The sequence below is a fragment of the Aulonocara stuartgranti genome (assembly GCF_965226115.1).
Source record: "Aulonocara stuartgranti genome assembly, chromosome: 7".
Classification (NCBI taxonomy): Eukaryota; Metazoa; Chordata; class Actinopteri; order Cichliformes; family Cichlidae; genus Aulonocara; species Aulonocara stuartgranti.
In genome coordinates, this window is record NC_138945.1 from 28,423,089 (window position 1) to 28,448,706 (window position 25,618).

The following is a 25,618-nucleotide window of genomic DNA, read 5'->3' on the forward strand; positions in this document are numbered from 1 at the left end:
TATATATAGAAAACAAAGAAAAGCAGGGCTTGATGGTGTCAAATATCTGGAGCCAAACAGCGTCATTCATAAATCACGTGGGGCACTTCTTGGCCCATTGGATGCTTCGACGTTATCGTTTTGTTCATAAAGAATAAAACTATACCCACTTCAAAAATAATGCGATTATTTTACTGAACTATCCATAGGTTTTTTTTTAAATTCATAAATATTTACAAAAATGAATTTATAACTTTAACATTTTCGAGCAATACAACCTAGAAACTGTTTAATTCTACATTTGTCAAAAATCATGGAAAATTGCCCATAATTTAATTTCAAAATATGAGCATTTTCTCCTCTTTCTCTCCATCTCTTTTGTCTGCCTGTCTTTCACTCACTCCCTCTCTCTTACACACACACACACACACACACACACAGTATTGTTGAACATTAAAGACTAACCTCACTTAATTCCAGGGGATTAGTGCATCATGTTTGCTCTTATATAAACGCTTCTGTGTCCAACGCAGGGGACATACAGAGGACAAGTATGTTCTCCTGCTTGACATATTGAGAGAGCGTTTTTATTGTAATTTATTACTATCTATTTTACAAAACACTCTAAAATAATCATTTTAAAACAGAGTGGCTGGTGTAATGTCTTCGAACAGTAAACCAGTAACAATTACTCATGTAAAAAAACGAAAAGAAAAAAAACTATTTTATTAGCAATCCATAGACTTAGTGTTTTGCTATTGTGGTGGTAAGCGACTTAGTATTATAACGTGGCGATAGACTCTAATGCCTTCTTTTTATTTTATTTTATTTTTTTTAATTTCGAAGACGATGAAGTAAGTTTTGATTGGCTTAAGTGAAATGTGTATTCCCGCTTTCTCTCTATGGTGTAATAAAAAAATAGAGCAAATTTTGTTTCTTTTTTTTTTCATCACAATATAAACTTACATGCGATAAAACTACATAGAAAACAAAGTATTAGCTTGACATTTACAAAGCGAAAGAAAAAAGAAAAGCAAGAGGAAAAAATATGGCAAAAATTCGTATATTATTTTCAAAATATAATTTTTTTAACCATGTTGTCAGGTTGATGTAAAATGAACAATCGCGTAAATAAGGCTTTTATGTTTGTTCGCCATTGTTTACTAAGTAGGTGTTTACCTGAGAAAGAGAGAGAGCTTCAGCTTTTTATTTCCACTGTTATAACCAGAGCTGTGAAGCCAGGTCGACTCTCCCACCGTGCAGCAGCAGCATCCTCCACAGTGAGCTAGTCACTGTGCACACTTACCTATATACAGAAATGTAGGCCCAGGTAGCTCTCCAAACCTCAGGTGTTTTTCACCGGATGCACTCATAATCCACATATCAAAGTAGCTACAAACCAGATTTAACTAACCAGCCAAAGATAACCAGAATTTATCTCCACAACTTTACATATCCTTGATATTTAAAGACAAATGATTTATTCGAGCAACAAGCTCTGTTTGTCTCCTCACATTAAACCCCTGTCTCTCTTTGCACACACACACACACACACATTGCTGAGTACATCATCCTCGGCCAGCACTAGCTGACACAGTGCAACGTTTTCTCCTCTCTAACCCCCTCACAGCCTCATTAGCATTTCCTTTCTGCCGGCCATTATAGGCTAGTTTCCCGTTGCAAATCGGACTCCACAACCGCGAAAAGGTTTTAGGTCGCCCCGGGCGTTCAAGGGAGGGCAGCCCGGAGGCTAGACCTCGACCTCCCGCAGTGGTGCTGTAGTTCACACCCCACCCACCACCTTCACCACACACACACAAACATATATGTTACACGCACACACCCCCACCCCCTTCTTATGAATATTCTCCATGAGTTTGGTTATATGAAGGTAAAATCTCTCCCAAGTGTAGTCTAATCAGCCTAAAAATGCGCTGGGAACACACGAGCTGGTCTCAAATCGATCACGTATAAGCTATCATCAGGGATTATCGAAGCGTGATGTAAAACCCTCACTGTGTTAAACATTTGGATAGGCGGCCCCTGTGCGTGATACCACCTTGCAGCCAAAAAATGGGCTCCGCTGGAGGAGGGAGATTTTGCAATTGGCAGAAGTAGTAAGACACATTGTGCTTTTGGAATTTGTAACAAAAAATTATACAAATAACACAAATAGAAAAAGGTGCGATATTAATTGCCTAAACACACGGTGACTTGATTTATGATACGAGGTCGATCGCTACGGGAAAAAAGGTAATTTCTAGCGATTTATGCGGTATTTGTAAATTTAAAACGACAGCTGTGATAGTGTACAAATTTATATAAAGAACGTCTTCTTTACTTTAGTTTTTTGGTAGCATTTTTCTGTCGTCTAGGTTTAGAACCCCTCATCCCTCAAAAAACAAGCCAAAATAAATAAATAAAAAAAATAAATAAAAATCCTGATAAACTGAATGTTGAAACGGGGGGGGGGGGGGGGGGGGGGGGGGTAGCAGAAAAAATGTGACAGAAACTGTGGTACAAATAGATGTATATATTAAAACGAAGGACAATTTTAAAGACAATGAAATTGTAAAAAAATGTAAAAAAAGGAAAAAAAATTAACCTTTTTTTTTTTAGACATTTAGGGCAAAATACATTGATGAAAAACATTTCATAAAAGGTTTACATGAGATTAAAAAATGCTCTCAAGGGGATACAAATACGTTTTTAGGAAGTAATAGACTTGTCAAATACAAACAAACATGTAACTGGCTGTTTGTATATGAACACATTATTGACAGCAACATAACAAATATGTAAGCATATTAAATATCTTTGAGTTGGTTTTAATTGTTTACATATTTATAAACACTTAAAGCACAGTCAGTGTGTAATAAACCATTTATTAAATGTTAATACATTGCTCTGAAACACTAATGGAAGAGGGAGTAACGTGTGGTTTTTTTTTCCTAAAGTGGTGATTTGCAGCTAATTTTTAACCTTCAGGACAGACATGCAGGAAGAGTGTCTGCATGGAGATGAAGGCAGACCCAGTAAGTGTAGATACTGATATTGGTGCCTGGGAGATGGCCAGTGCAACCAGGATTTGTATCGCTTCCCATTACACCAGTCTAACAGTTTCCATCTTTCTATATGAGAATTTCTCCTCATTCCCATAAAACATCATCAATCCTCTCAGTTGTCGCTGGGCAGGTTGACACATCTGCAACATCCAATAGGGTGATGTGATGCTGGGATGTGGTGGTGGTGGGGCAGTAAGAAGAGATGATGTTGTGAAAAGGCTGAACTGTTAGGAAACATTTAAAATCCTTGCCTTCTTCTTTTTAAAAAAATGTTTTTATCCTCCATGAAGAGTAGAAATAAACACAACGTTGTCTTGGTCTTGTAGTTGATAGTCCAGTTCCCCCTGAGGTGTAGAAAACACACAAAATAACTGAGAATCAAAAAATCTGCACAAGTCGCTGAAGAAAAAGCTGCGTTTATTAAAATAAATGTGTGAATCGCTCCTGTTCCCACTGGGGTCCAATCAATGCCAAACTTTTCATTTACATCCCATCCCGAGTCTTGTAATTGAATCAATTCATTTAAACTGTAGTGTTCAGGCTGTGTGTTCATGTAAATATGAGTTCAGATAAGAGACTCCAAGGACAATCTTTCCCCGCAGCTTCTTCCTGATTATATGAAACATTAACACACTGAAAAAATAAAAACAAAACAAACAACCAAACAAGTCAACTTTCCACATCCCCCATCTTTTTTTTGCATTTTTAGTTTTGAAGATGCAAGCATATGTAATCTCAAATAATTTGAAATTAAATGCAGTGAAATTCACGAGAAACAATTTTACATATTGTTAGGAAACACACACACACACACACACACACACACACACACACATTCTGACAGTAAACATAACTTCCCAGTGCTCACCATCAGTTCCCAGTCTGCATCATTGATAAGTACCAGGATCCCAGGCCTCCTGTGGGAAAACACAACACCATTTTCAGTCAGACGTATCTCCCAAAGGCAACGCAGATTCAACCACAGGCACACACGCGTGTAAAAGGTAGAAACAGGTAGCTCGCTCTCATTTCATACATGCTGTACACAAACATTTCATCAATTTACTACAAAAATACATTAATAAATAAACACCTAAAAAAACCTAAAATAAAAACAAAAGAGATAAAAATCCTAATATTTAAAATAAAAAATATAATAAAGTATTGCACAAAGATGAAAATCTTTAAAGCAGAAGTCGAAACTATGGGATTTTTATGTTTTTCCTCCCAAATTTCAATCTGTAATAACAATTATAAAAAACGACTATAATGTTTTACACACAGGTTTATTAAAATATGTACATATTTTTAAAAAAATAAAATAATAACTATTGTCAACTACAGATTTGTGTTGGTGCATGGCATGGGGATTTCTTTGACAGAGGCTGACAAACTCTACTAATATCATTCACGGACAACACATTTAAAAAGCGATGAATTCTGCCGAACGTCAAAATCTATGCAGAGACAGGAAGCAATCAAATCAGCTTTTTATCATTATTATTTTTAAGTCTTAAAATGATAAAATGACTATTGAGTATTACATGTCAGAGATATGTGTGAGATTTCCATGTTACAGCCATGGTGACTCACAACCCCCCCACTTTGCTTCTGTTCTTATTGCTGCTAATGTAATATACTGTGTATCTGAAGTGATTTATTTACAAATATGTAATTAATATTTTTACATATTGATCTTATTGTTACAAGTATTATCTGTCATAATTCCTCAAAAACCGAACGTGATAAGAGAAGGTAGAAAATGAGGATATAAAAAAAAGAAAATGTAAATGAAAATTATCAGGGCCCCAAAAATAACAACAACAAACAAATTTAAAACAATTGTCATAATTGTGAACGATTACAGACAACTGTCTTTTAATAAAAGATGCTAATGTGGGTTTTTTTCTTTACTGAAGAGATAACTAAGTCACAATGCCTGTGATCATCTGTCCTTTATCCACCTCTTAGATGCTCTGTGAGAGGAACCTGCGAGAACAAATACACATTTGCAAAAGCATGCATGCACACCCAAAACAAAGCTGTGCTGACAAAGAACAAAAGAATAAAAGAGAAGCTTGTAAACTATATCACACACACAGGATCCATGGAGCATTTTAAAAGATAATGAAGCAGCACCTTAATGATGGTTTGCTCAGAAAACAATGTGTGCTGCAAGCATAAAGCACACACAAACACACATCTCTTCTATAAGGTTTATAGGTAACCCGTCTTTTTCTCCATTCACTGGTTAGATGGTGCTATAAATAGTCCTGCACAAAGGCAGCTGTAAAAGTCAGCCAATCCTATAAGGCTGCTGTGAGCCCACGATCCACACACACACACAAACACGTGTGTGCATACAAGCACAAATACACAAGCATGTGTGATGCGTGTGCACAGGTAATCATCTTACTGAAACCTACAACCTGAAGGCTAGACTCTCCCCCCTCAACATTTCAGCAGTTTTAGCTGCTGGAAAGATTTTTTTTTTAAAGCCCCCCTACACACTGTTCCCAAAATGCAAAAATGCTCCCGTAGAGTTATTCTGATCATGTCTGAAAGTTTGTTTGTTGTTTTTTTTTTTTCAAATGACAGTGTAATGTAATGAATTACATATCTACTTCAGGTGTGTCCAGTGCACTCACACAGAGTCTCCTTGGACGAACAGCTCAGGTCGTTCCTTCAGCAGGTTCCTTTGGATCCAGACCAGCAGCTGCTTCATGTCCCCTAGAAAACACACAAATACACACACATGACTTCACAAGACGTTGCATTGACTTGCATTCATGTCCTGGAGAATTACCCTAAGCCTAACCATAACTAATATTTACTTAAACTAAAGAGAGACTGCTTACTAAAATGCAATGCTTTACATATTGAAGACTTATTTTTGTGCCCAAAACAGAGGCAGGTCCCCACTGTGTGACTGTGTAAACAGATTTATGTCTTATGTGCGCACACACACACACACACACACACACACACACACACACACACACACACACGCAGACGACAGGGGTCATAGAGATCAAGGGTTAAGGGTCAAGGTGCATGATTCCAGCCCCCTGGTCGATGTGACGCGACAGAGGCACCAGAAGGGACAGGAAGTGTGTGTGTGTGTGTGTGTGTGTGTGTAGGTGCATGTATATTTATGAGTGTATGTGTATGTTGGGGGGAAGGAGAGGACACTGAAAATGGGGGAAGGTTGTCTGATGTCAATGGCCAAGAGCAACATTTTTCACCTTGGTAGAAAGAAATAAAAGAAATTATTTTAGTGTATAAATGATCAAATGGACAATCTAAAGCCTGAAATTTCATTGTATTAACTGAAATGTGTTATTTCATTATATTAAAATAGTAAGGAAAAATGTAAATACATAGATTTTTTTCAAATCATGTAAGACTAATATCAATTTATCTGAAACTTTGTAATTAAGGTGATTTGTTTTGTAAGTACTAAACAAACAAAATCAAACGCAAAACCAGATTTTCAGAGTAGCAACTTTGCTGTCACACATTAAATGCAATGTCTGAGCTTGAACATCAGCGTTACTTGAATTTTCTATGAGTCTGACCTCTTGAACAATCAGATTGACCTTCCCTCAACAAAAGCCTGAGCTAATGACGGCCCCAAAAGCCAACGGCAACGAGAGGTTTTAGAGTAAATCCCTGCTAAATGAATAACAATGAATATATATTAGAGTTATGGCTCTCTTTAACGTTAAGATTCAAGGTGTCTGGGCGTTAGCTGGGGTTCGTTTAAATATGGTGCACTGATCTAACGTGAGCACACAAAACTGCAACAGAAGTAAAACACGCACACAATCGCAGAAATTTATTGTTTTTTCTTATGAGTGTTTTCTGGTTATGTGTCTGCGTGTTTGTGTGTGTCCGATCAAAGCTGTCTACTTGACGTACATTGGGGTTGTCGAATCGTGAAAACAATTCAGAGCCAATCTGCAATCGCTGGTAGCCATATGATACACACAGACGCCCTATCAACTAAGCAGAAATGGCCTCCTTGACCAGTTTACACAGGAGCGAATGAACAGAGGAGACGAGGGGACGGAAATGTACAAGGAAAAAGGGAGAGAAATAAACAGTGCAGAGGAAGAACAAATACTCCAAAGCGAGGAGGAGTGCGGCAGCACATATGAGGATGAGTGGATGACACTGAGTCCTCCAAAGCCAGGTGTAAAGAGAAGAATCTGTACCAGGTAGGCAATGAATCACTCAGAGATCCGAGAGTTCAGACGGATCAAAGGCAGAGCTAAAAATCATAATAACACGGCACAAAGGCTGCAGGCTTTACATTAAACAGACTCAGAAAATGCAAGCAAAATACTGAACGATCACAGGGAGGCACATTTGGATTTGCTTTACTTTTTTCAATGCATTATTCTGCTCATTTATAATGCACACTTTCAGTTAGCATTTAGCAGGATCCAGGGTAAGAGATTACACAGAGACAGGCATTGCAATGGGGCTCATGTGCTACTATATGACAAAAAGAGTTCAGGGTTTAATTATTCTTTCATAAAATCAAGATTAAACAACAGTGACTGAATAAAGTAACACATAAAAAATAACACTAACATATATATAAATACATTAAAACATTGAGATTTGCAAAGGCATAAAACGTGATGCATAAGATCTTTGGGAGTGAGGTCAGGCACGTGCAGTTTCAAGCCTGTGTGCAGGTTAATTGTAGAGCTGTCTGCCAACTCAGTAGTATAATGACAGAGCTAGTTCTCTGTGGTTGCAGGACTTCATATAAAAAAAGAAATAGCTCCCCCTTTGCAACATGTGCACACACACACACACACACAAAATGTACAAGGCAGGGAATATTGACCTGCACCTCTGTGGGGCTAAAAACAGAACTAATCACTACAGCAGTCATAACTCCTTCTTTGTGGTGACTCCTTTCTTTACACTCCTGCCTGCCTTTGACTATTAGTATTTTTCCCCACCATTACCTCTTATTCACGCTTTCATCCTCTCAGCCATTTACTTTTTTCTTTGGCTCTCTCTTTCTGCATCTCTCTCTTTCTCACCCACACATACACTCATAAAAGCACTCTTCCCCCTCTTTCACTTCACATTTTTTGCCTCTTCTTTTATATTCCAGTCTTTAAACAAACAGGCAAACATACTAAAAGTTTCACATAGAAAATAAAGCAGGGTTGCTTTAGCTCAATATACAGATTAGTGATAATTCAGACTTTAATCAATTAAGCGCTTTTTTTTTATTTATTTATTTTTAAGAGGAAACATCAGGCACTGCCTTTTCAATCGATTTCTTGTAAAATGTTACACAGGCCTACAAATATAAATCAACCCCAGCCTGAACCCAAAAGAAAGACTTATATGGATGCAGTGCTTTACAGTTAAGAGACAATGTATAGAAATTAGGTTGGGAGATGAAAAAGGAAAAGATGGAGGTTGCGGAGAAGCTTCGAGGTTCAGGCTTTACGGTCCAGGTAGAGGGGAAAAGAAAATGAGGGACCAAACAGACAAGGCAGAGAGAAAGTGCGTCACAAGCTCGTAATGCATCCTGGGATTGCGGCGTTGCGTGGGCGAAAAGCAGACACAGAGGGAGGGGAGAGAAAGGGCGCCATTTTGATGTCGATTTAAAACCATTGCTGCTTTTTCCTTTCCTTTGGTGCCGGTCTTTTTTAATTTTTTGCTTTTCTGCCTTTGTGCAATTACGACAATCGTGCGAGTGGGATGAGCTATCCATCTTTTTGCTGATGTGACGGGCAAAAATGGCGTGGTCCTTAGACTATGGGGGTTTTGTTGCGTGAGAGAGGGTGAGATAGAGAAAGAGAGGGGGTGGGGTTTTTCAGTTGAGGGTCATCAATCACCGGCTGGGGTCAAAAAAGAAATACGAAGGATTCAGAACCCATTATATCTGTCCCAATTGCACCCTCTCTGAACCCACACGCACTCTCACGCACACACTCAGACGTCTGCTGGTTTGTAGCAACATTTCCAGGATCAGCAAACCTACTGAGCGAAGCTACACCTAACATCACGAGAACAGAGGCGAGTAGTGTTCTGTCAGAATGTGTGTACACCTGTGTCTTTAAAACCCAGAGCTATGCTATAAAGCAAAACATCACCTCTTTCTCTCTCACTCTCTCTCACTCTCTCACACACACACACACACACACACACACACACACACACACACACACACACACAGGGGTCAGCTGGCACAGCAAGGTCACATGAAGCTGACATTCCCTGTTCTGGTCAACTTTTGTCTTTTTGTTGTCGTGGTAACGTCAGGACCATGGATGAACACCCTTTGTTTAAACAAATACCAAAGACACATATTTCTCTGGTTTGTCCGCCGTTTCTGTGACACGCACACATATGTTTTCAATAAATTTACTACTCATTTTAACCTCTAAGAAGCCATATTTTTAATATACTCATTTTCCTCAATGACCCTGGTCCTAAGTTGATTTTCTGGGGAGGAAAAAGTCCAGCTGAAAGCAGGTTTTCCTTTCTTCTAGGCTGAATGACCTGTATTAATCCAATCTGTTTGGAGCCAGAGGTACAAAACTTGCAATGTAGAAATAATCAAATAATCATCTCTTTAAATCCCTGCCTATCCTTTCCAAAGCAAATATTAGACATTTTTGCACATTAAAAAGTTCTCATTAACACATGCACAGGATTACAAATTGCCTGCTGTTAACAAACCAAGGCAGTGCATCTGTGAACTGCTAGACAGAGGACCTGCAGACCACTCATCAAAACAAAGACTGATAAGTGTACAGTTTTTTCTTCAACAGTCAAGCTGTGCTGTATATATAAATGTACCACCATGAACACATATTGGGTACTAGCAGCTTTCTTTGATTTGTCAGAACTCAGAAACAATGGTATGGTCCTTAAGGTTTAATAGACACTGATGCAAACAGTGGAAGTCTTTTAGGCTCTAATTTTGACGTGTACAAACAGGGGACTGGTGATACTTACAAGGTTCTGACTGGCTTGGAAGAGTCACGTGATGCTTCTTCACACCATTAAATAGCAGCTCTGCTCCTCCTCTATACAAAGAAAGAGCAGATATGCAAATAAAGAATGTGTGTGTGGCACTTCATCGAATAACTACCAAAGCTAGGCATTTATAACTTCTACAATTACAATCACATTTAAAATAATTATAACAACATAGTTAGAGAAGGTAGAACAGAAAGGACTTGGGGAGAAAAACATTATTTTAATAGGTAAAACAAAAGACTACAAAACATAGTGTAGAAATAAACTGCATTAGATGTAATCATCTAATTATTATGTAGGGTACTTTTTTTGCAGTCTCTGGCAGATTGATAGTGATTGTAGAGCCAATAAAATCAGACACAGTGACACCGTCACCCCTCAGTGGAGAGGACATAAATCTTATGTAACCTCCACAGGTCTATGAAACAACATTACTTGTGAACTGTGTATATTATCTATACAATTTCTTTGTTTTTCTGCTTTAAAGGTTATGCTGCCAACTTAGGCCCGTGTCTGAATTACCTACTAAAATAAAATTGCTAATCAGTTTCCCCAGCTTTGGTGTTCCTCTTCATCTTTTCAGACTGTTTGTTTACTACTTTTACATTTGGGTCATTGTCACTACTAGTAGTGTTGAGATGATACCTGAACCCTACAGAGGTTACCCAGGTAGTCCAACTCCTCCAGGTTGGCACATCAATACATGCCACTGCCAGAATGTTTGCTCGGTCTCTCAGCCCAGTCCCAAGATCATGGAGGAGATTCCAGGATTCAGGCAGTTACTCTAGGAGAGCTGGACAAGGCCATAGAAGGTCCTTAACACATATCTGGTCATTTATGCAAGGAGGAACATAGAAAGGACTGCCAGTACCCTGCAACATGACCTCCACCAGGCCACTGATGAGACTGTTTATGCTTCTTTAGTCAGAGACAGACTTCATGAGGGTAGTCCGATGGTCTGACACCCTATATTGGGCCCTGTGCTCTTCGCAGATGAGAGCGGATTCACCCTGTGCACATCTGACAGACATGAAAGGGTCTAGACAAGCCATGCAATACATTATGCCGCCTGTAGCATTGACTAGTTTACTTGTGTGTCAGTGATGGTCTGGGGAGGCATATCCATGGAAGGACCCAAAGACTTCTACACGCTAGGCAGCCTGACAGCCATTAGATATTAGCATAAAACCTTTGGATCCAGTGTCAGACCCAACACTGATGCAGTAGGTCCTGAGTTTCTGCTGGTGCACAACAATGCCTGGCCTCATGTGGTGAGCATATGAAGGCAGTTCTTTGAGGATGAAGGAATTGATACCACTGACCAGCCCCCACGCTCGCCTGGCCTAAATCCAACAGAACACCTTGAGGACACTATGTTCCATCACCATGTCCAGGAGCTCAGCAATGCTCTGGTCCAGATCTGGGAGGAGATACCCTCAGACACTATCGTCTCACCATCATCTCATTAGGAGCATGCCCCAATGTTGTCAGGTATGCACACAAGCATGTGGGAGCCATACAAATGACCATTTTAAGTTATTTTTAATCACTTTGATTTTCACATTGTCTTTGAATTAAGCCCTTTGTAGGTTGACCATTTTCATTGCATTACATTTTGTTACATTTTTTTGTGGCTAGTGATGCAATACAGCTTCATGGCAGTATTTTCTCTTTTTTCACCATTGCCTCACAGAAAGCCAGGTTCAGATGTAATTTAACTTTCTATGTTTTACCCATGCGTGCACATGTTCTCTCTTGGTATTCCAGCTTCCTCCCAGAGTCCAAAGACATACTGCCATCAGGTTGCAAATGTATTGTCAGTGGATGAAGGCAAGCAATCAGAACTTGACAGTTATTTGCAAGGACCCTGTAAGTGAAACTGCCACTGTGTAGCAGAGCCATCAGATCGTTAGACTGTAGTTTAGGGGGTTTCCTTAAATTTGTCATCTCTTTGCATCATAGAAAATCACATTACGTGTGCTTAGATTTGATATTGCTTTCTTTCAGTTTGCACTTGTATCAGTCTAGGACAGCTAGTCTCAAATCCTTATTTTCTCAAGCAATTCTGACTCTAGCCAAAGTCTGAGGTTCACAGTAGTCGTTGATAGTACTTCTACTGGTTACCTTATACTCAGCACTCTAGATTAATCTTACTTACCGAGTTTGTCAGTCTAGTACCATCATCTGCCAAAAAGTGATTTACAATGTTTCTATATAGACTGTAATGAACAGGATATATGAATTCGTTACATATAAAATAAAGATAAAACAAAGAAATGTTTTGCAAGTATTTTTATGACTGCAATTGTACCTACATCGATCTACCGGTAGTCCTTTTTGGTCACTAATGTTTAGAGAACTGTTATGTTATCTTTATTGCGATGTCTGCTGCCCTCTTGGCCAGATTCATCTTAAAAAAATAATACATTTTAATTTCAATGAGACTTCCTACCCGGATTTCAAAAAAAAAGATCAAATGAAAGTCTATTTGTTTAAAAAAAAAAACTGACTGCAGCTTCGTCCTTGTGACAGAAACGCTCTCTCAAGCTCATGTTTAATTGATATCATTCATGAGCGATATGTCACATTGACATATTTTTTTTACAGATTATAGGCAAAAAGTCATCCATAACCATTTAAATTCCAGCAAACTTTTTTTTTGGAATACCGGAAATTACTTTTTGGTACAACGTTGGGAAAGACTCCGTGCTGAGTAAACGAGTATCAAGCAGTGGAGGAGGCAGTCGGCTGGCAGGACTTTCCGCTATAGCAGTTTTCAGTTGTGCAGCTGAGAGCGTTTTCTCCCTGTTCACACGATAACCGTCTTAAGCTAACAGCGAGGCTCTGTCTGTGTAACTCAGAGACGAACACACACACTCGATAGTCGCTTACCCAAACTCCAGATGAATCGCTATGGACGCTGCCATATTGTCGGCACATGCAGGAAGTATTGGAGGGGAAGTCGGAAATGACGTATTTGGAAGCGGCAAATTATTATCGTTTTCTGTCAAATCACGTGGAGACGTAACCGTCAATCTGTTTAAATCATACATTATTATTATTATTATTATTATTATTATTATTATTATTATTATTATTGCGTTGGAAACAAACATATTTATTATTTATTAAACAAACCACTAAAATATGGATTCATATGCAGACTGTAAGTAAACTATACAAACATTTATTTGAATTCCATTAAAAGTTACTAGGTTACTGGTTTTATTAATTTACTTGTTTGTGAACAATTAAATCGGTTACTTTTACTTGATGTAATGATAAGAAGCGGTTTTGAGTTCTTGTGTAGATATGTCTGTCTGTGGACACATTTTGTCAAAGAGCTCAAGTCACAACCTTGCAAGTCAGACTTAAAATATCTTACAGGCGTCTACCTTGGACGTAAATGAAGGCTGAGTTTAAATATGGGTGTGATCCAACTCATGAATTCTGCATGGCAGTACTGGGAGGAGTGGTGGAGGGAAGTAGGAAGGCACCCTTTCCATGTAATGCCACTGTGCCACACACTTTTTGATTTGTAACTCCCTGGAGCATCTTTATCTATCACCTTGGGAGTGTAACAGCTACTGCAAATTGGTAGGTGTATACTCGTATAAGTCAACATGACAGCTGCCACTGTGCAAGATAGTCACAAAAATTTTAAGGAGGGGACTCCAGTTTAGGGGTTTATATTTGAAAGTGTGAATTAAACCTTGTTTAGTTTTTTAGCTGTAGTTAAATGTTTCGTAGTTGTGAAAATTAGAATGTGTTTTAAATTAAAAAATTCTTTATCTACGTTTTGAGTTATTCTCTTGTATATTAAGGCCTTTGAAATGTTTCATATTTGTAAGGCAAATATTACTCCATGCTATTGTTCCCATTTAAAAGCTGATATTCCCTTGTACTTTACCTTATTTTAATTAGAAGGTATTAGTTCTCTCTCGTCAACATGTATTTGCACTCTGCCTATTAATACTAAAGCATGCATAAGCATGGAACTACACTGTCTATTGCACCTTTCACACATGCATCCTCAGTCATGCTGGTGACAGTTCCAGCCATAGGTTACAGAATGTGAAGGATGAGGAGGGGGTGGGAGAGGAGATGGTCAGAGGTTTGAATTGCAAATCTGCTGCCGTCTGTTGGCGTCCAAGCCTTAGCAGGCCCTTCCTCGTCTTTATTCATGTGTTAATGAGGAGTCACTGCAGGGGCAGATAGACAGATCGACCAGGGGCCTGGAGGGTGTGAGGGGAGTGTGAGGTGTGGGTGGGGACACAGGCGGGAAAATCCGGGAGTACTCTGATGGCGGAGGTTGCAGTGGCCGTTCTGAAAGACAATGAAGACATGATGATTATGATTGCAATCTTTTGTCCCTGCTGCAATGAGAAGTATCCAGACGAGTGAAAACAGCCACGGGGCGAGCTCAGAGGTGTGGGTGGGATTTTTATGGCCATAAGTTTCATGGTTATAGAGTGAGTTATCCAGTAATGATCACACCATCGCTGCTTGTCATGTCACATTTGCTAAGCTGTGTTGAGGTTCATGTACAGCTGTTATGCATAGTGTGCCACATTTCTGTGGAACAAAGACGGATTTTACTTGCTTCTGTTTAAAGAACAGTCACAGCAGTGACCATGACGCCTTCAGTTCAGTACTGAGTAAACCTGAATCTTTTTTTTCACATGCATTATTCCTAAAACTTCAAATCACATTTTCTCTGCTTTACATGTTAAAGGAAGCCAACTGATGGCTCAAATGTGCATCTTCTGCAAGATTTTTTTGAAAGGGCCTATTTGAAGTTTTTTAAAAAAAGGACTAATCTAATTATCATGCTGCAGTTCTTTTCTTCCTCTTTCTCTTCTTTTTATTTTTCATTATCCAATACCAGGCTTTACATACCAGTTTTAATAACAATTTTATTGCTGTGCTCAAAATATGAGTTAAAACATATGTAATTATCAGATATCTGAACTGGATTATTCTTAATTAGCTTACAATTTCATTCTATGAAAGAAGATTGGTGACCCGATTGGCCTGCTATCATGCTCCACCTTCAACACACATACAGTATATCTACCCAATTTTTAGTCATGTTCTCCTTTCAGGTTAGATGAGAAATAGGAATCATCACTTTCTTCCACTAATATCTGGCTGCAATGGACAGCAGTTGTTAACGTTATGCTACCAGGCAGCAGCAAATCGAGCAGCCAAGGTCACACACGATCAGATGACAATGACCAACACAACGGATTAGCTATAGAAAGAGTGGGGGTAGAGATTAGGGGTGAATTGATGATGGTTGGCTGGCCGACTGGCTTTCAGGTCTGGGAGATCTAGGGTCTGTTTCAATAAGGAACATAAAGAGCAGAAATTAACATGTACCATGATACCAAGCAGGGCGAATCCTCTTAGAGATTACATCCATAACATGTTACGCCTATGGAACTGTATGGAAAGGGAAGACAAAGACACAAGCAAATTATAATTTTTTATTTTATTTTATTTTATTTTTTGCCTTAGCAGATTGCAGAGCATCCTATTGTGTCTGATTCTATTGTATTCTTTTTTGTTTGGTTCCTTTATGCTTACAAGCATAGCTGATGTAGATGTAGTCATTTTTCAACTTTATCTTTTTTGAGACAAATTGTTTGACTGGAAAAAGCTGACCTCTTCCTCAGGATTATTGCCTTCTTAATGTCACTATTGCATTCTTCATTAGGGGAATAACCACCAACAGCAGTGTTCCTGCAACATCTGTGTTGTGCTATACATAGACATACATTGGCAAAAGCACACAAACACATGCATTCACACTTAAGGACACACATGCACACACACGTGTGCGCACACACCCTCCATCTGTCTTTTCTCCCTCCTGCTGCCATCAGAATGGATCTGTCTGCAAAACAATGTGGGATGCGTCACACAAATACATATCATATGCTTCATTTTCCCGTAAACACGAGGTAGATACCTGTGCATTTTCATGGCTATTAAAACACTAATACAGTGCCCTGCATTGTGCACAGTCTAAGAACAAGTGGACAGACAAGAGCTAATCTTGAACCTTTAAAACCCGTGAAGTACTCATGCACCACCAGCTACCTAAACGTAAACTAGACTGGGATTGAAGATGGTGATGACAATGGTCACTGAGAGCTAAGGTTGTAAACTGTATATAAAAGAAGGGCCACCTTTTGTTTGATCAAATGGTGACACCTACTGGCTTCCAATCAACATTGCAAGAAAATGGCTTCTTTGGGCACCATTATTTCCTTTTATCCTTATGAGTTCTAAAATAGCTGTTTTAGAACTCTTACTCATCATTTATACTATGAGTAATAGTGGTTCAGCTTTTTATGCTAGAATATTCAAACAGAGGAAGTTTTTTTTAAGTTTCTAAAAAAGTAGCAGTATCACAATGTAGAAATATTCCAAACCCACATTCTGAATTTTCAATCCAGCTATCCATTTTCTTCTCCTTATCCTAGAGAGTAAATTTCCCCCAAAATGTCAGCACTGAAAAGTCTATCTTCAAGATAACACATTTACTCCTAAGACTATTTATTCCTACAGGAGACATAAACCTTTTAAAGTCAGTTACAAATATATAGTTTCCCTTTTAAACACTAGGGCACCACAGCTTTAATCAAACTAGAACCACACACATTAATTAATTAAATAAATAATAATAATCAGCAGTTTTTGCTCATCTCTGATTCTCTGTTGCTACACCGCTGGGTTCAAACCAAATGAGAGTTTTTATTGTTTAGACTATTTGGAATTTTCTTATATAAAATGTTGTCAGTTCTCTATCATTTACTATGATTGGGAGTTCTCAAAGTCTACATACTTAGCTGAACAGAAAAAAATCAAACAAATCAGCGCTTTGGTATTAAGTCATTTCAGTGTGGTAGTTCAGGAGAATAACCCTGCACTGCATCTGTGTAGTGTGTGTGAATATTAGATTAAAGTGCTTGTCTGGATGCATGTGTGACTGGGTGAATGAGGTTTGTAGTGTTAAGTCTTTTGAGTGGTCAATGAGAGCAGAAAAGTGCCATATAAGTACCAGTCCAACTGCCATATTTGTACTTGTTTGTAGTTTCCTTGTTCCTTTTTCCTTCCCCTCATCCCCCAGTTGCGGCAGATGGTTGCATCCGTGTGGAGTTTTAATTTTGTGGCTGGTTGTTGTATGCGTTTGCAGTGTATCTGATGATGAAGAAAAATGACGACGGTATCTCTTATCTTTTCATCTGATTTGAGGATTACAGAAACGTCTCAAACAAAAAATTACCTTTAAGGAGGAGTCCGATTGTTAAAATATAAATGTGTTACGTACAGATAAAACTACACATGCCATATTCACAGCAAAAAACAAACAAAACAGAATGCATTGACACAAGCAATTTTATTTGAAAAAAGTGAACTGTACAGGACGTAAAAAAAAGAAAAAAGAAAAAAAATGAAATCAGTCCCAATCATTTCTTGACATGCTGACAAAGCAGCTTCCTGTACAGCATTAGACAGAGGACAAATAAAAACATATTACATCACTGTAACCAATGTTACCAGTAATCAAACCTAAACCAGTAGGCATACTCTTGGTCTCGAAACACACACACAATAAAAGTGGCATTTCTTCACGTATAGGTCTTCAATGTTACAATTCATGATTCAGGGTTTGTTTGTTTTTTTTGCTGACTAAACCACGCCCCCTGTTGGACCACAGTGGGACTGTCACATGGCTCCTTCCTTCACGAACTCTAGATCTGTACAGCTTATCCCAAACTAGAAAATGCAAATCGAACATCTATTTAAGAATATCCCAGTAAGGACAATTTTCAGAAGCATTTCTGTTTAACTGAATTCTGATTTGACTTTCATCCATTCAGTTATAAGAATTTTTTTTTTTTTTTTAAACATCCACAATGGAAGTCTCTTCCCCAGGGTTCTCAGCATTTGGTTGAAACGATTGCATAGCTCTGAGAGTTAGCGCTAGCCCTCTCAGGCCCTTCAAATGTTAAAGCAAAAACATAACACTGGATAGTCAAGCAAAATGTAACCCCAAAGAAATAAACTTTCTTCAGTCATTTTTAGCTGTATTGCTGAAACACAAATTCAAACATACAAGCAGTAGACGCTTTTTTTCAGGTGTACTACAAATGTGGCACTATTAATTCATCTTTAAAGATTTTCCACAGACACAAAATATCTGCACTGAATGTTACATTTCCTGACTTTGACACATTTTTGTACGGAAGTTATCGAATTGCTACTAAAGCAACATTTTAGTTGGCGTAACATTTTCTGGATCCATGCATCAAACTTTTTTTTTTTCAGCAAATTTGCAAAACGGAGCCAGATTCAAACTAAAGCATGTTCCCTAATGTTTACATCTTAACTGAGACATTGATTTCACTAAATTTAAAATGTAAACGCTACATTTCTCTTGTCTTTTGTAATGTTGTTTTAGCTCATTTTGGTGCACAGGACAGAAAATATGAGAAGGCTAAGTCAAACAGGCAACTCGGGGAGCTTGCCTTGACCTCTTAATGTTTTTAACCACTCACAAAACCCTCATATTGAAGTTGCTGCATAACTTGTGTGAATGTTTCATTTCTGGTACATTTATTAATGCATGCCTGATACATTTTTAATGGGATTCAGTGGGACTGCATGATACATATTTCATGAGATTTTATGAGCAGGGTTCCCTCAGAATGAGCACTGACAGATTCTCTTCAGTTTCATGAAGCAATGTACATAATGTTTTGATATCCTTTGATCATAATGAATAAATAAGACAAAAAAAATAAAGCAGACATGAAACTTTAATGACATACAAAAATGAAGAAACGCAAACACACTTGCCAGCAGACAAACACTCACTCATTCGCACAGACTAAACATCTACATGAGCTATGCAAGTTTGGCTACAGTGTGAGACAGCAGTTGAGTATCCGTGTTTTACAGGAGCAAAGCCAAATTCTGCACCTCGGTTTGGCACAGTGTAAATGTTGTACCAGAAAAACTGGTCACCCTTCTGCTCCATCTTCTGTTCCGCTTAGATTATCTTTTCTCCCTTTTCATTTGAATATTTCAGCAGTAAGTGAGGAAGTCCACAAAGGGGAACGGAAGAGACTCTGTACCTCTTTTTAAATCCACAGTGAGTGCAACACATTGCCAGCGAGACCCTTTCCGTGTTCCTCTTGCTCACTGCACATACTCTTTTAGCTGCCTCTTCTTTCACTCTCACCTTTTTCAGTGTCCAAACTGAGCACTCCCACACCATCCTTTGCAATGCAAAACAAGGCCATACCACTATGAGCGGTAAACTAAAGCACCTGCCCTGTAGGTTTGTCTGGGCAGGTGCTATAGCTCGCTGTGACGCACAGGAGGCTCTAGCTTGTGTGATAGGGCGGTGAGGACCTTGTCAAACTTCTCGTAACGCTCCGATTGGCTGCCCTCAGAGCCACGGCTGCCCCACAGCAGACGCATCTGAAACTCCGTCTGGAAGATGTCATGTATTTCAGCTCGTTCCTGAATTCCTGGAGAGGAGAGGAAGTAACTTATAGAAAAAGCATCTAACAAACTTTACTGTTGCAAACTTAAATATGTAACCCAACCACATCAACAATAAACTGTGAATGAAAATATAAACTGCATTTATAAATAAAATCACAAATAAAATAAAATGTGAAAACTTAATTACATAAAACATGGATGGAAAAACTGTACAGAGAAGCACAACTCAATTTTTTAAAAATGGCCTAAGAGAGTTCCACCCAGTCCCCACCGTTTATGACCAGTTAATACCAAATGACAGACTTTGCAAACATGTGAGCCAGTTCTTTTTGCTGGTGAAGACTGTGAGACAAGGCCGAGAGCTCTAAAACTGGCGCTTTGACAACCGATAACTTCCGTTGCCGATGCTGCTGAATTTTCCACGCTTAATGATCATTCCACGCATTGCAGTAAGTCTACAGGGAAATCAACGTAAATGTACCCAGCGCTTAATAAAAGGAAGTACAACTCCCAAACCCTAACCTGTAAAATGGATTAGAGACGGATTTTGGCCATAAAATGTTTAAGCTGAACTAAGTTTTACAGCATGAAATAAGCATCTCCACTCTGGTCTGTAGAACTGTTGATGAAAGGAGCAAGCTGAGGTCACGGTGATCAATAGCAGAATAACGGAAAACAGATGTGAACTGATAGCTATTGACAGATTGTTCGATAATGCAGTAACTGATTCAAACTGAGAATCAGTGGAGGGATATTAAGAGGTCAATACAGTCTGCATGGTAGCAACCACACACGGTTATTACATCACAGTGATGCTGTGACACTGAACACACATTTATAGCAACGCATCGAGATGTAACAACATGTCAAGCTGGCAACAACCAACTGATTACTGACAGGAAACAAGGGCTATGGCATATATTTATTACGCCACTGGGCTATAGCACCATCAAATTTGTCACATAAGTCTTAAAAATCCTACAAAAATCAACTACAGCACAAACACAAAGGAAAGGTCCACTGTGAGTGACTGCAATTAACATAACCCACTAGTCAAAACTTACATCCTGCAGTAAAAGCTACAATGTCATTAGTTTTGCAGAAACCTGAAAATAAATAAAATATTGGACTGGATATAGGTTCCTCTTACCCTGTAATTTCGTCTCTGCATTGGTTCTGTAGAGCTCCCCGTGATGTGCGATGGTGCGAGCTGCCTCTAGGTGGTACATGACTACATCTACTCCCACCTCTGCACTCTCCCAGGGTTCCAGTACATCCCCAAGAGCCATACCACGCTCCAGTAAAGACAGGACGGGAATGATGTGAGGGAAGGTGGTGTTGGACAGAGCACTGGATTCTGAAAGCACGGGATAGTTTTGACTTTAGTGCTGTCAATGAATTTTTGTACAAGACCAACCAGCCACAGAAATCTCACCTTTGCCGTCATTTATATTCTTCATGAAAGGCTTGAGTTTCTTCTCGTATAGAATAGCTCCCTCTGTATGTCTTTGGCGTAAGGTTACCCATGTCTGCTCCAGACGGGATATCTGAGGGAGTGTAAGACACAAAATTAGAATGCGTTTGGCGCTAGCCTTCACGGATTTTCCACGCTAACGACGGTGGCTTCTGACTCTCTTACCTGCGGGAGCTCCAGAGCTCTCATCACAGCAGCAAAACCAAACATGTTGCCCAGGCTGCTTTTCAACTCTGCTGCTAACTGGATGGTCTTATGGAGCAGGGCCGCCCTCTCCTCCGTGCTTCCTGTACAGCCAAGCAGGTCCACAGCCATCATGATAGACATGGTGTAGAACCTGAGAAACAAAGTTTATTTGTTTAACACTTATTTCAGAGGCAAGTCAAGGTCTATTAAAGCCATCCTGAATTCACATCACTCGAGTGAAGTGAGTTGGAATAATCTGAAGGAGCCTTTTAAAAGAAGAAGAATAAATTTATTATTTAAAGTACTCTAAATAATTTTACAAAAACTTTAGAATGGGACTTATAGTTGAGCAAAAGGGAGCTGTAATGCGTAGGGTGATGCTTCACATTTTGCTTTATAACAAGTTTGACTGCATTCCCATGCTGTTTCATGAAAGAAATATTTATTATGGAAGCAGAGGAACAAGGGGAGCGCAGCAGAAAATCAGAGTAATTGAAGGCGATGATTTACAGAATACGAATAAGAATGGAATCAAAAAGATAATCAATAGCTGGATTAATGAAAGGGTTACTCAGTGATGCATAAAGGAAGATGTTAGAAAAAGAAAAAGCATCTGCACCTCTCCAGTAGGTCAAGTCTCAGTTGGTGTCCATGTGGTAGAGTCAATAACTCAAGCCCTGAGGACACTCCCATCATCCTTTGCATTTCTGGGGTTACACCTAATATTCTAGCAACCTGCCAAATAAAGGAGAAGAAAGTGTGTTCATGGTTTTATGCTTATATTTCTGTTGGGCTACATGCATGTTTATTTTGGTACATAAATCTTTGGCAGTAATATGCATCTCAGTATGCATTTATGTTTAACTTATAAGTTTAAGCTTGCTGCGTTAGCTGCGTGTATTTATTTCTGTATTTTCTTCGTACCGTGCAGTCCACCATGGTAATATGTTTAGCTGCAGCCCTTGCATCCACCTCAGCCAGCAGCTCTTTGACTCTCTTCAATACAGACATCTCCAGAGGCTTATTCTCAGCCGGCATAAGGCAAGACTCATACCTGCACAAGAACGATTACACCACATTAGAAAATACCAAGGCAGCACAGGAAACGGGCACTAGCGAGGATACCAGAAGAGGCCCAACTTGTTTAAAAAAAGATTGAGAGGACATGACTTTAAATTGATTACGGGGCTCACGCCGGTATCTCAGTTTGTAACCTAATAGAATTTAGTGCCTTCAATAGCAAAAATGGTCCCTGAGTGAGCACAAACATAGAGCATGGGGGCTGTGCAATTTCATGCTCATCATCTGCTGACACCAATACATGTACTCATAATATTGACCATCCTCATTAGCAATCTGAGTATACTGTTGTAATATCAGCTGGTACACGGGATGTGATGTGTCCAAAACAACCGCAGCTTTTTGCTGCCATTTTTCCCCAGTATTGCTCACACCAATTTAGCAAATCTCCCCCTGCACCAGAATTTCACAGGGGGACACAAGGATAGCCAGAGGTACTGCCAACTCGGTGCATCCTGCCATTTTCATTTTACAAGCTTCATCTGCTGTGTCCTCTTAAGGCACCGCAAGCCCAATGAAATACAGTATCTCCTGCGTCTATGACCAGAGCAAAAAGCCTGGCCTCGGGCTGTTTCCCCACAGGATTATCAGTTGCTTACTCAAGCCTGTTTTCCACTCCGTTCATTCATGGCTTTACTGCAGAGCCTGTCAAAACTTCCTCACTCACTCATATTTTCGCACTCTATAATTAAATGTCAGCAGGTGTATTGCCCTTTGAGCAGAATATTCTTCAACCTTCCTTAACTGTATACTGACCACACGATAGGCTGGCTATTCACCCTGCTTGTTACTTGTAACACATAAGCTGGTTTTGTTTGATATCCTTTCATGTAACAGCTGCCTTCTGGCTAGGTCTAAAACATTGCAGTTGTTGATATATCTGTCAGTCCAAATGTTAAATCTAGCCATATAACACAACATATAACAAACCGAGAAAAAATTTCACATTTTTTGTGCCTACTCTTCGTCCTATGGCCATAATTCATTAAGAATTATGAAAAACTAAAAACCGAATCATAGTCATGACCTTTCCTCTCAAAACAAGCAATAATATAAGACAAATCATAAAACTCACAAATGCATTTTAGTATGGAGTATGTCCTCGTCATATAATATACAATATGGAAACACCATGAAATACAAATCTGGAAGGCTGGCTTTATTGTTTCGTACCTGGATGGCTTAAACGAGGAAGATGTCTCCACTTGTGGGGCGCTGAACACCCCCTCTCCTTCCTCTCTTGCTCCCTCCACTGTCCCCTCCTCCACTCTCAATCGCTCTACGTAGCTTTTAGTTGGTGGTTTGGGGGGCCCAGAGGGACAAGGTCTGAGGTCACAGTAGCTCCCTGCTGTTTCTGAAGAATGTGATTGGTAGTTGGGATGATGGGCCGGTGAGGAGTGTGCTGAGTGAGAGGTACGTGGGGGAAATTCTGGAGGGTTGTCACTGGCTGAGGGGCTGACTTGGGGGTCGCTGGAGCGACGCATCACAGGGGAGGGAGGGACAACAGCCAGGACCCGCCCACCTGAGTGGGCTCTCTGCCTGGTGACTAAAGAGAAACAGAGAGAGAGCAAAAAGGAACCTTAAAAACTCCGCTGAGTGAGTTAGGGAACATGATTATGTTTTATTTATGCGCCTGAGTCTGTGACTGCCTGGTTACTTACTAGCACTATACGCCGGAGACAATGGGGTTTCCCCGACAGGTGACAAGGGGCAACGATACTCCTGAATCTGGTCCATGCTCATTGCACAGTTCCGCATTGCGTCTTTATGGTGGTGGATCGTCGACAGGCTGCAAACACAGCATTTTTAAAGAGATGTTAAAAATCTAACATCTCTAACATCTCTAACATCATGCTAAGGTAATATAGGGGACCTCATAAAGCAGTGCAGCTCAGATTCAGATGACAGGAGTGGTGTGGTTAAGGATGTACGGATTTATTCTTGGTGAGAGAAAAGGGAGACGTTTTAGTCGTCATGATAAATAGATGTGTTATTTTCTGAGCAAAAATCAAGTTTGTGACTTAAGCAGGAGCAAAGACGTGGAGTACAGTTTAATCTCTTCTAAACTGGTGAAAAAAAATAGTTAAATAACGTTTAAGATTCACAATCGCCATTCATATCCAATTAAAACCGTTATCAGCAGTAACGCCCACTTTCAAACCCAGTTATTTTATCCAATGTGCCTTACATCCATTTCATACAAATAAGGTCAACATGTTTTTACACTGTACACAACAACGTATTTGTCTGCTCCTCCTTGGTAGATTCAATTTCAAGTTTCAAACACCCTTTGTCGCTGAAACTTGACTGATCCAGTGCAGGACTGAATAAGACAGTGGGCAGCTTCACTCTGATTATTAGGGAGGTGCTAATGGTGTCAGTGAAGTGAGGGGTGGGGGGCTTCAGGAATGTGAAAGGTAAGTGCACTAACTCTGTGCTCAAAAACAACACCAGTGCCACAAACACACACACACACAACCTGCAGTTGGGCACAGGTTCCGGCTCTGGTTCTGGTGTTGCCACTGGTGTCTCAACTGGACTTTGACTGTCTGAGTCACTAATCGTGTATATAACATAAAGCAACAATGACGTTACAAGACTGCAGAACATCATCAGGATTTTATTATCATCTGTCCAGCAGGGGGTGTTTGCGGGTTGAACAGCATCTCCGCTTAAACACCGACCTGACTCCCAGATCACTCGGCTCACCTGTGAGGTATGATCTTTTCAGTTGTCAGCCCATCGGTCATAGTGACACTCCTCCTCTTGATGTACGCTCCCCTCTGACTGGACGGTGAGTAGGCAGAGCCTTGCTTGCTGTTGGAGAGGGCAAAAGTGGCTTCTAGGTAGCGCAGAGGGAGAGTTCTGCTTACTGGACAGTAGATGTGGACGCCGCTGGACTGGGAGACCGGTTTGCGTTGACCGACGTAAAACCGCACAAGCTCTTGTACCGAGTCGAAACTATCAGACTCCAACATGTACTGCACCTGGAGAGGAAGAAATAAGAAATTGTGTCACGCACAAAAGCCAACTATCCCTCTAAAATTCAGTGTATACAACTTTCAAAGTACAGTGCGTAGAAGAAGCTGGTAAGTGCTTCAAAAGAAGAAGAAGACATCAATAAGCGGTGTAGCAATTAAAGCTTGGAAACAAAAACTAACAGAGGCACAGCTGGTCAACAAGGCACACCTGTGCCAAATTAGCCTCCACATGTAATTATCTCAGTCATTAGAGGCAGCAAGAGAAAATAAGCCTTTCTAATGGATGGATTTGGCATGCACATAAA

General features: G+C 39.7%; 2 protein-coding genes across 4 annotated transcripts in view; both read right to left on the minus strand.

Moving 5' to 3' along the window:
* Positions 1 to 2,844: 2,844 nt before the first annotated feature.
* On the minus strand, positions 2,845 to 13,022 carry urm1 (ubiquitin related modifier 1). The gene is made up of 5 exons (XM_082542758.1): positions 12,960 to 13,022; positions 10,044 to 10,114; positions 5,693 to 5,774; positions 3,913 to 3,961; positions 2,845 to 3,388 (listed from the first exon to the last, which is right to left on the minus strand). Exons 1-5 carry the CDS (start codon positions 12,992 to 12,994, stop codon positions 3,320 to 3,322), a joined length of 306 nt encoding a protein of 101 aa, XP_082398884.1. The 5' UTR covers positions 12,995 to 13,022; the 3' UTR covers positions 2,845 to 3,319.
* A 4,434-nt stretch (positions 13,023 to 17,456) lies between these two features.
* Positions 17,457 to 25,618, minus strand: part of sh2d3ca (SH2 domain containing 3Ca) — a 54,510-nt gene continuing 46,348 nt past the window's right edge. For 2 of the 3 annotated variants that reach the window (XM_082539179.1, XM_082539181.1), the window contains 10 exons: positions 25,042 to 25,319; positions 24,812 to 24,889; positions 23,994 to 24,121; positions 23,506 to 23,878; positions 22,177 to 22,306; positions 21,872 to 21,987; positions 21,232 to 21,403; positions 21,028 to 21,139; positions 20,743 to 20,949; positions 17,457 to 19,615 (listed from right to left, as the gene is read on the minus strand). In XM_082539179.1, coding sequence (XP_082395305.1) covers positions 19,440 to 19,615; positions 20,743 to 20,949; positions 21,028 to 21,139; positions 21,232 to 21,403; positions 21,872 to 21,987; positions 22,177 to 22,306; positions 23,506 to 23,878; positions 23,994 to 24,121; positions 24,812 to 24,889; positions 25,042 to 25,319 — 1,770 coding nt within the window. In that variant the 3' untranslated portion in view covers positions 17,457 to 19,439. The remainder of the gene's footprint in view (positions 19,616 to 20,742; positions 20,950 to 21,027; positions 21,140 to 21,231; positions 21,404 to 21,871; positions 21,988 to 22,176; positions 22,307 to 23,505; positions 23,879 to 23,993; positions 24,122 to 24,811; positions 24,890 to 25,041; positions 25,320 to 25,618) is intronic. The other variant, XM_082539180.1, reaches the window with a different exon arrangement.

Bases quoted from the DNA above. Each gene is read 5' to 3' on its own strand.
- urm1 (XM_082542758.1), bottom strand. From the start codon at position 12,994: ATGGCAGCGTCCATAGCGATTCATCTGGAGTTTGG. The intron at 5,775-10,043 runs GTAAGTATCACC...TGTGTTTTCTAG, and splicing joins TCCAAGCCAGTCAGAACCTT to GGGACATGAAGCAGCTGCTG. The intron at 3,962-5,692 runs GTGAGTGCACTG...GTTTTCCCACAG, and splicing joins TTCGTCCAAGGAGACTCTGT to GAGGCCTGGGATCCTGGTAC.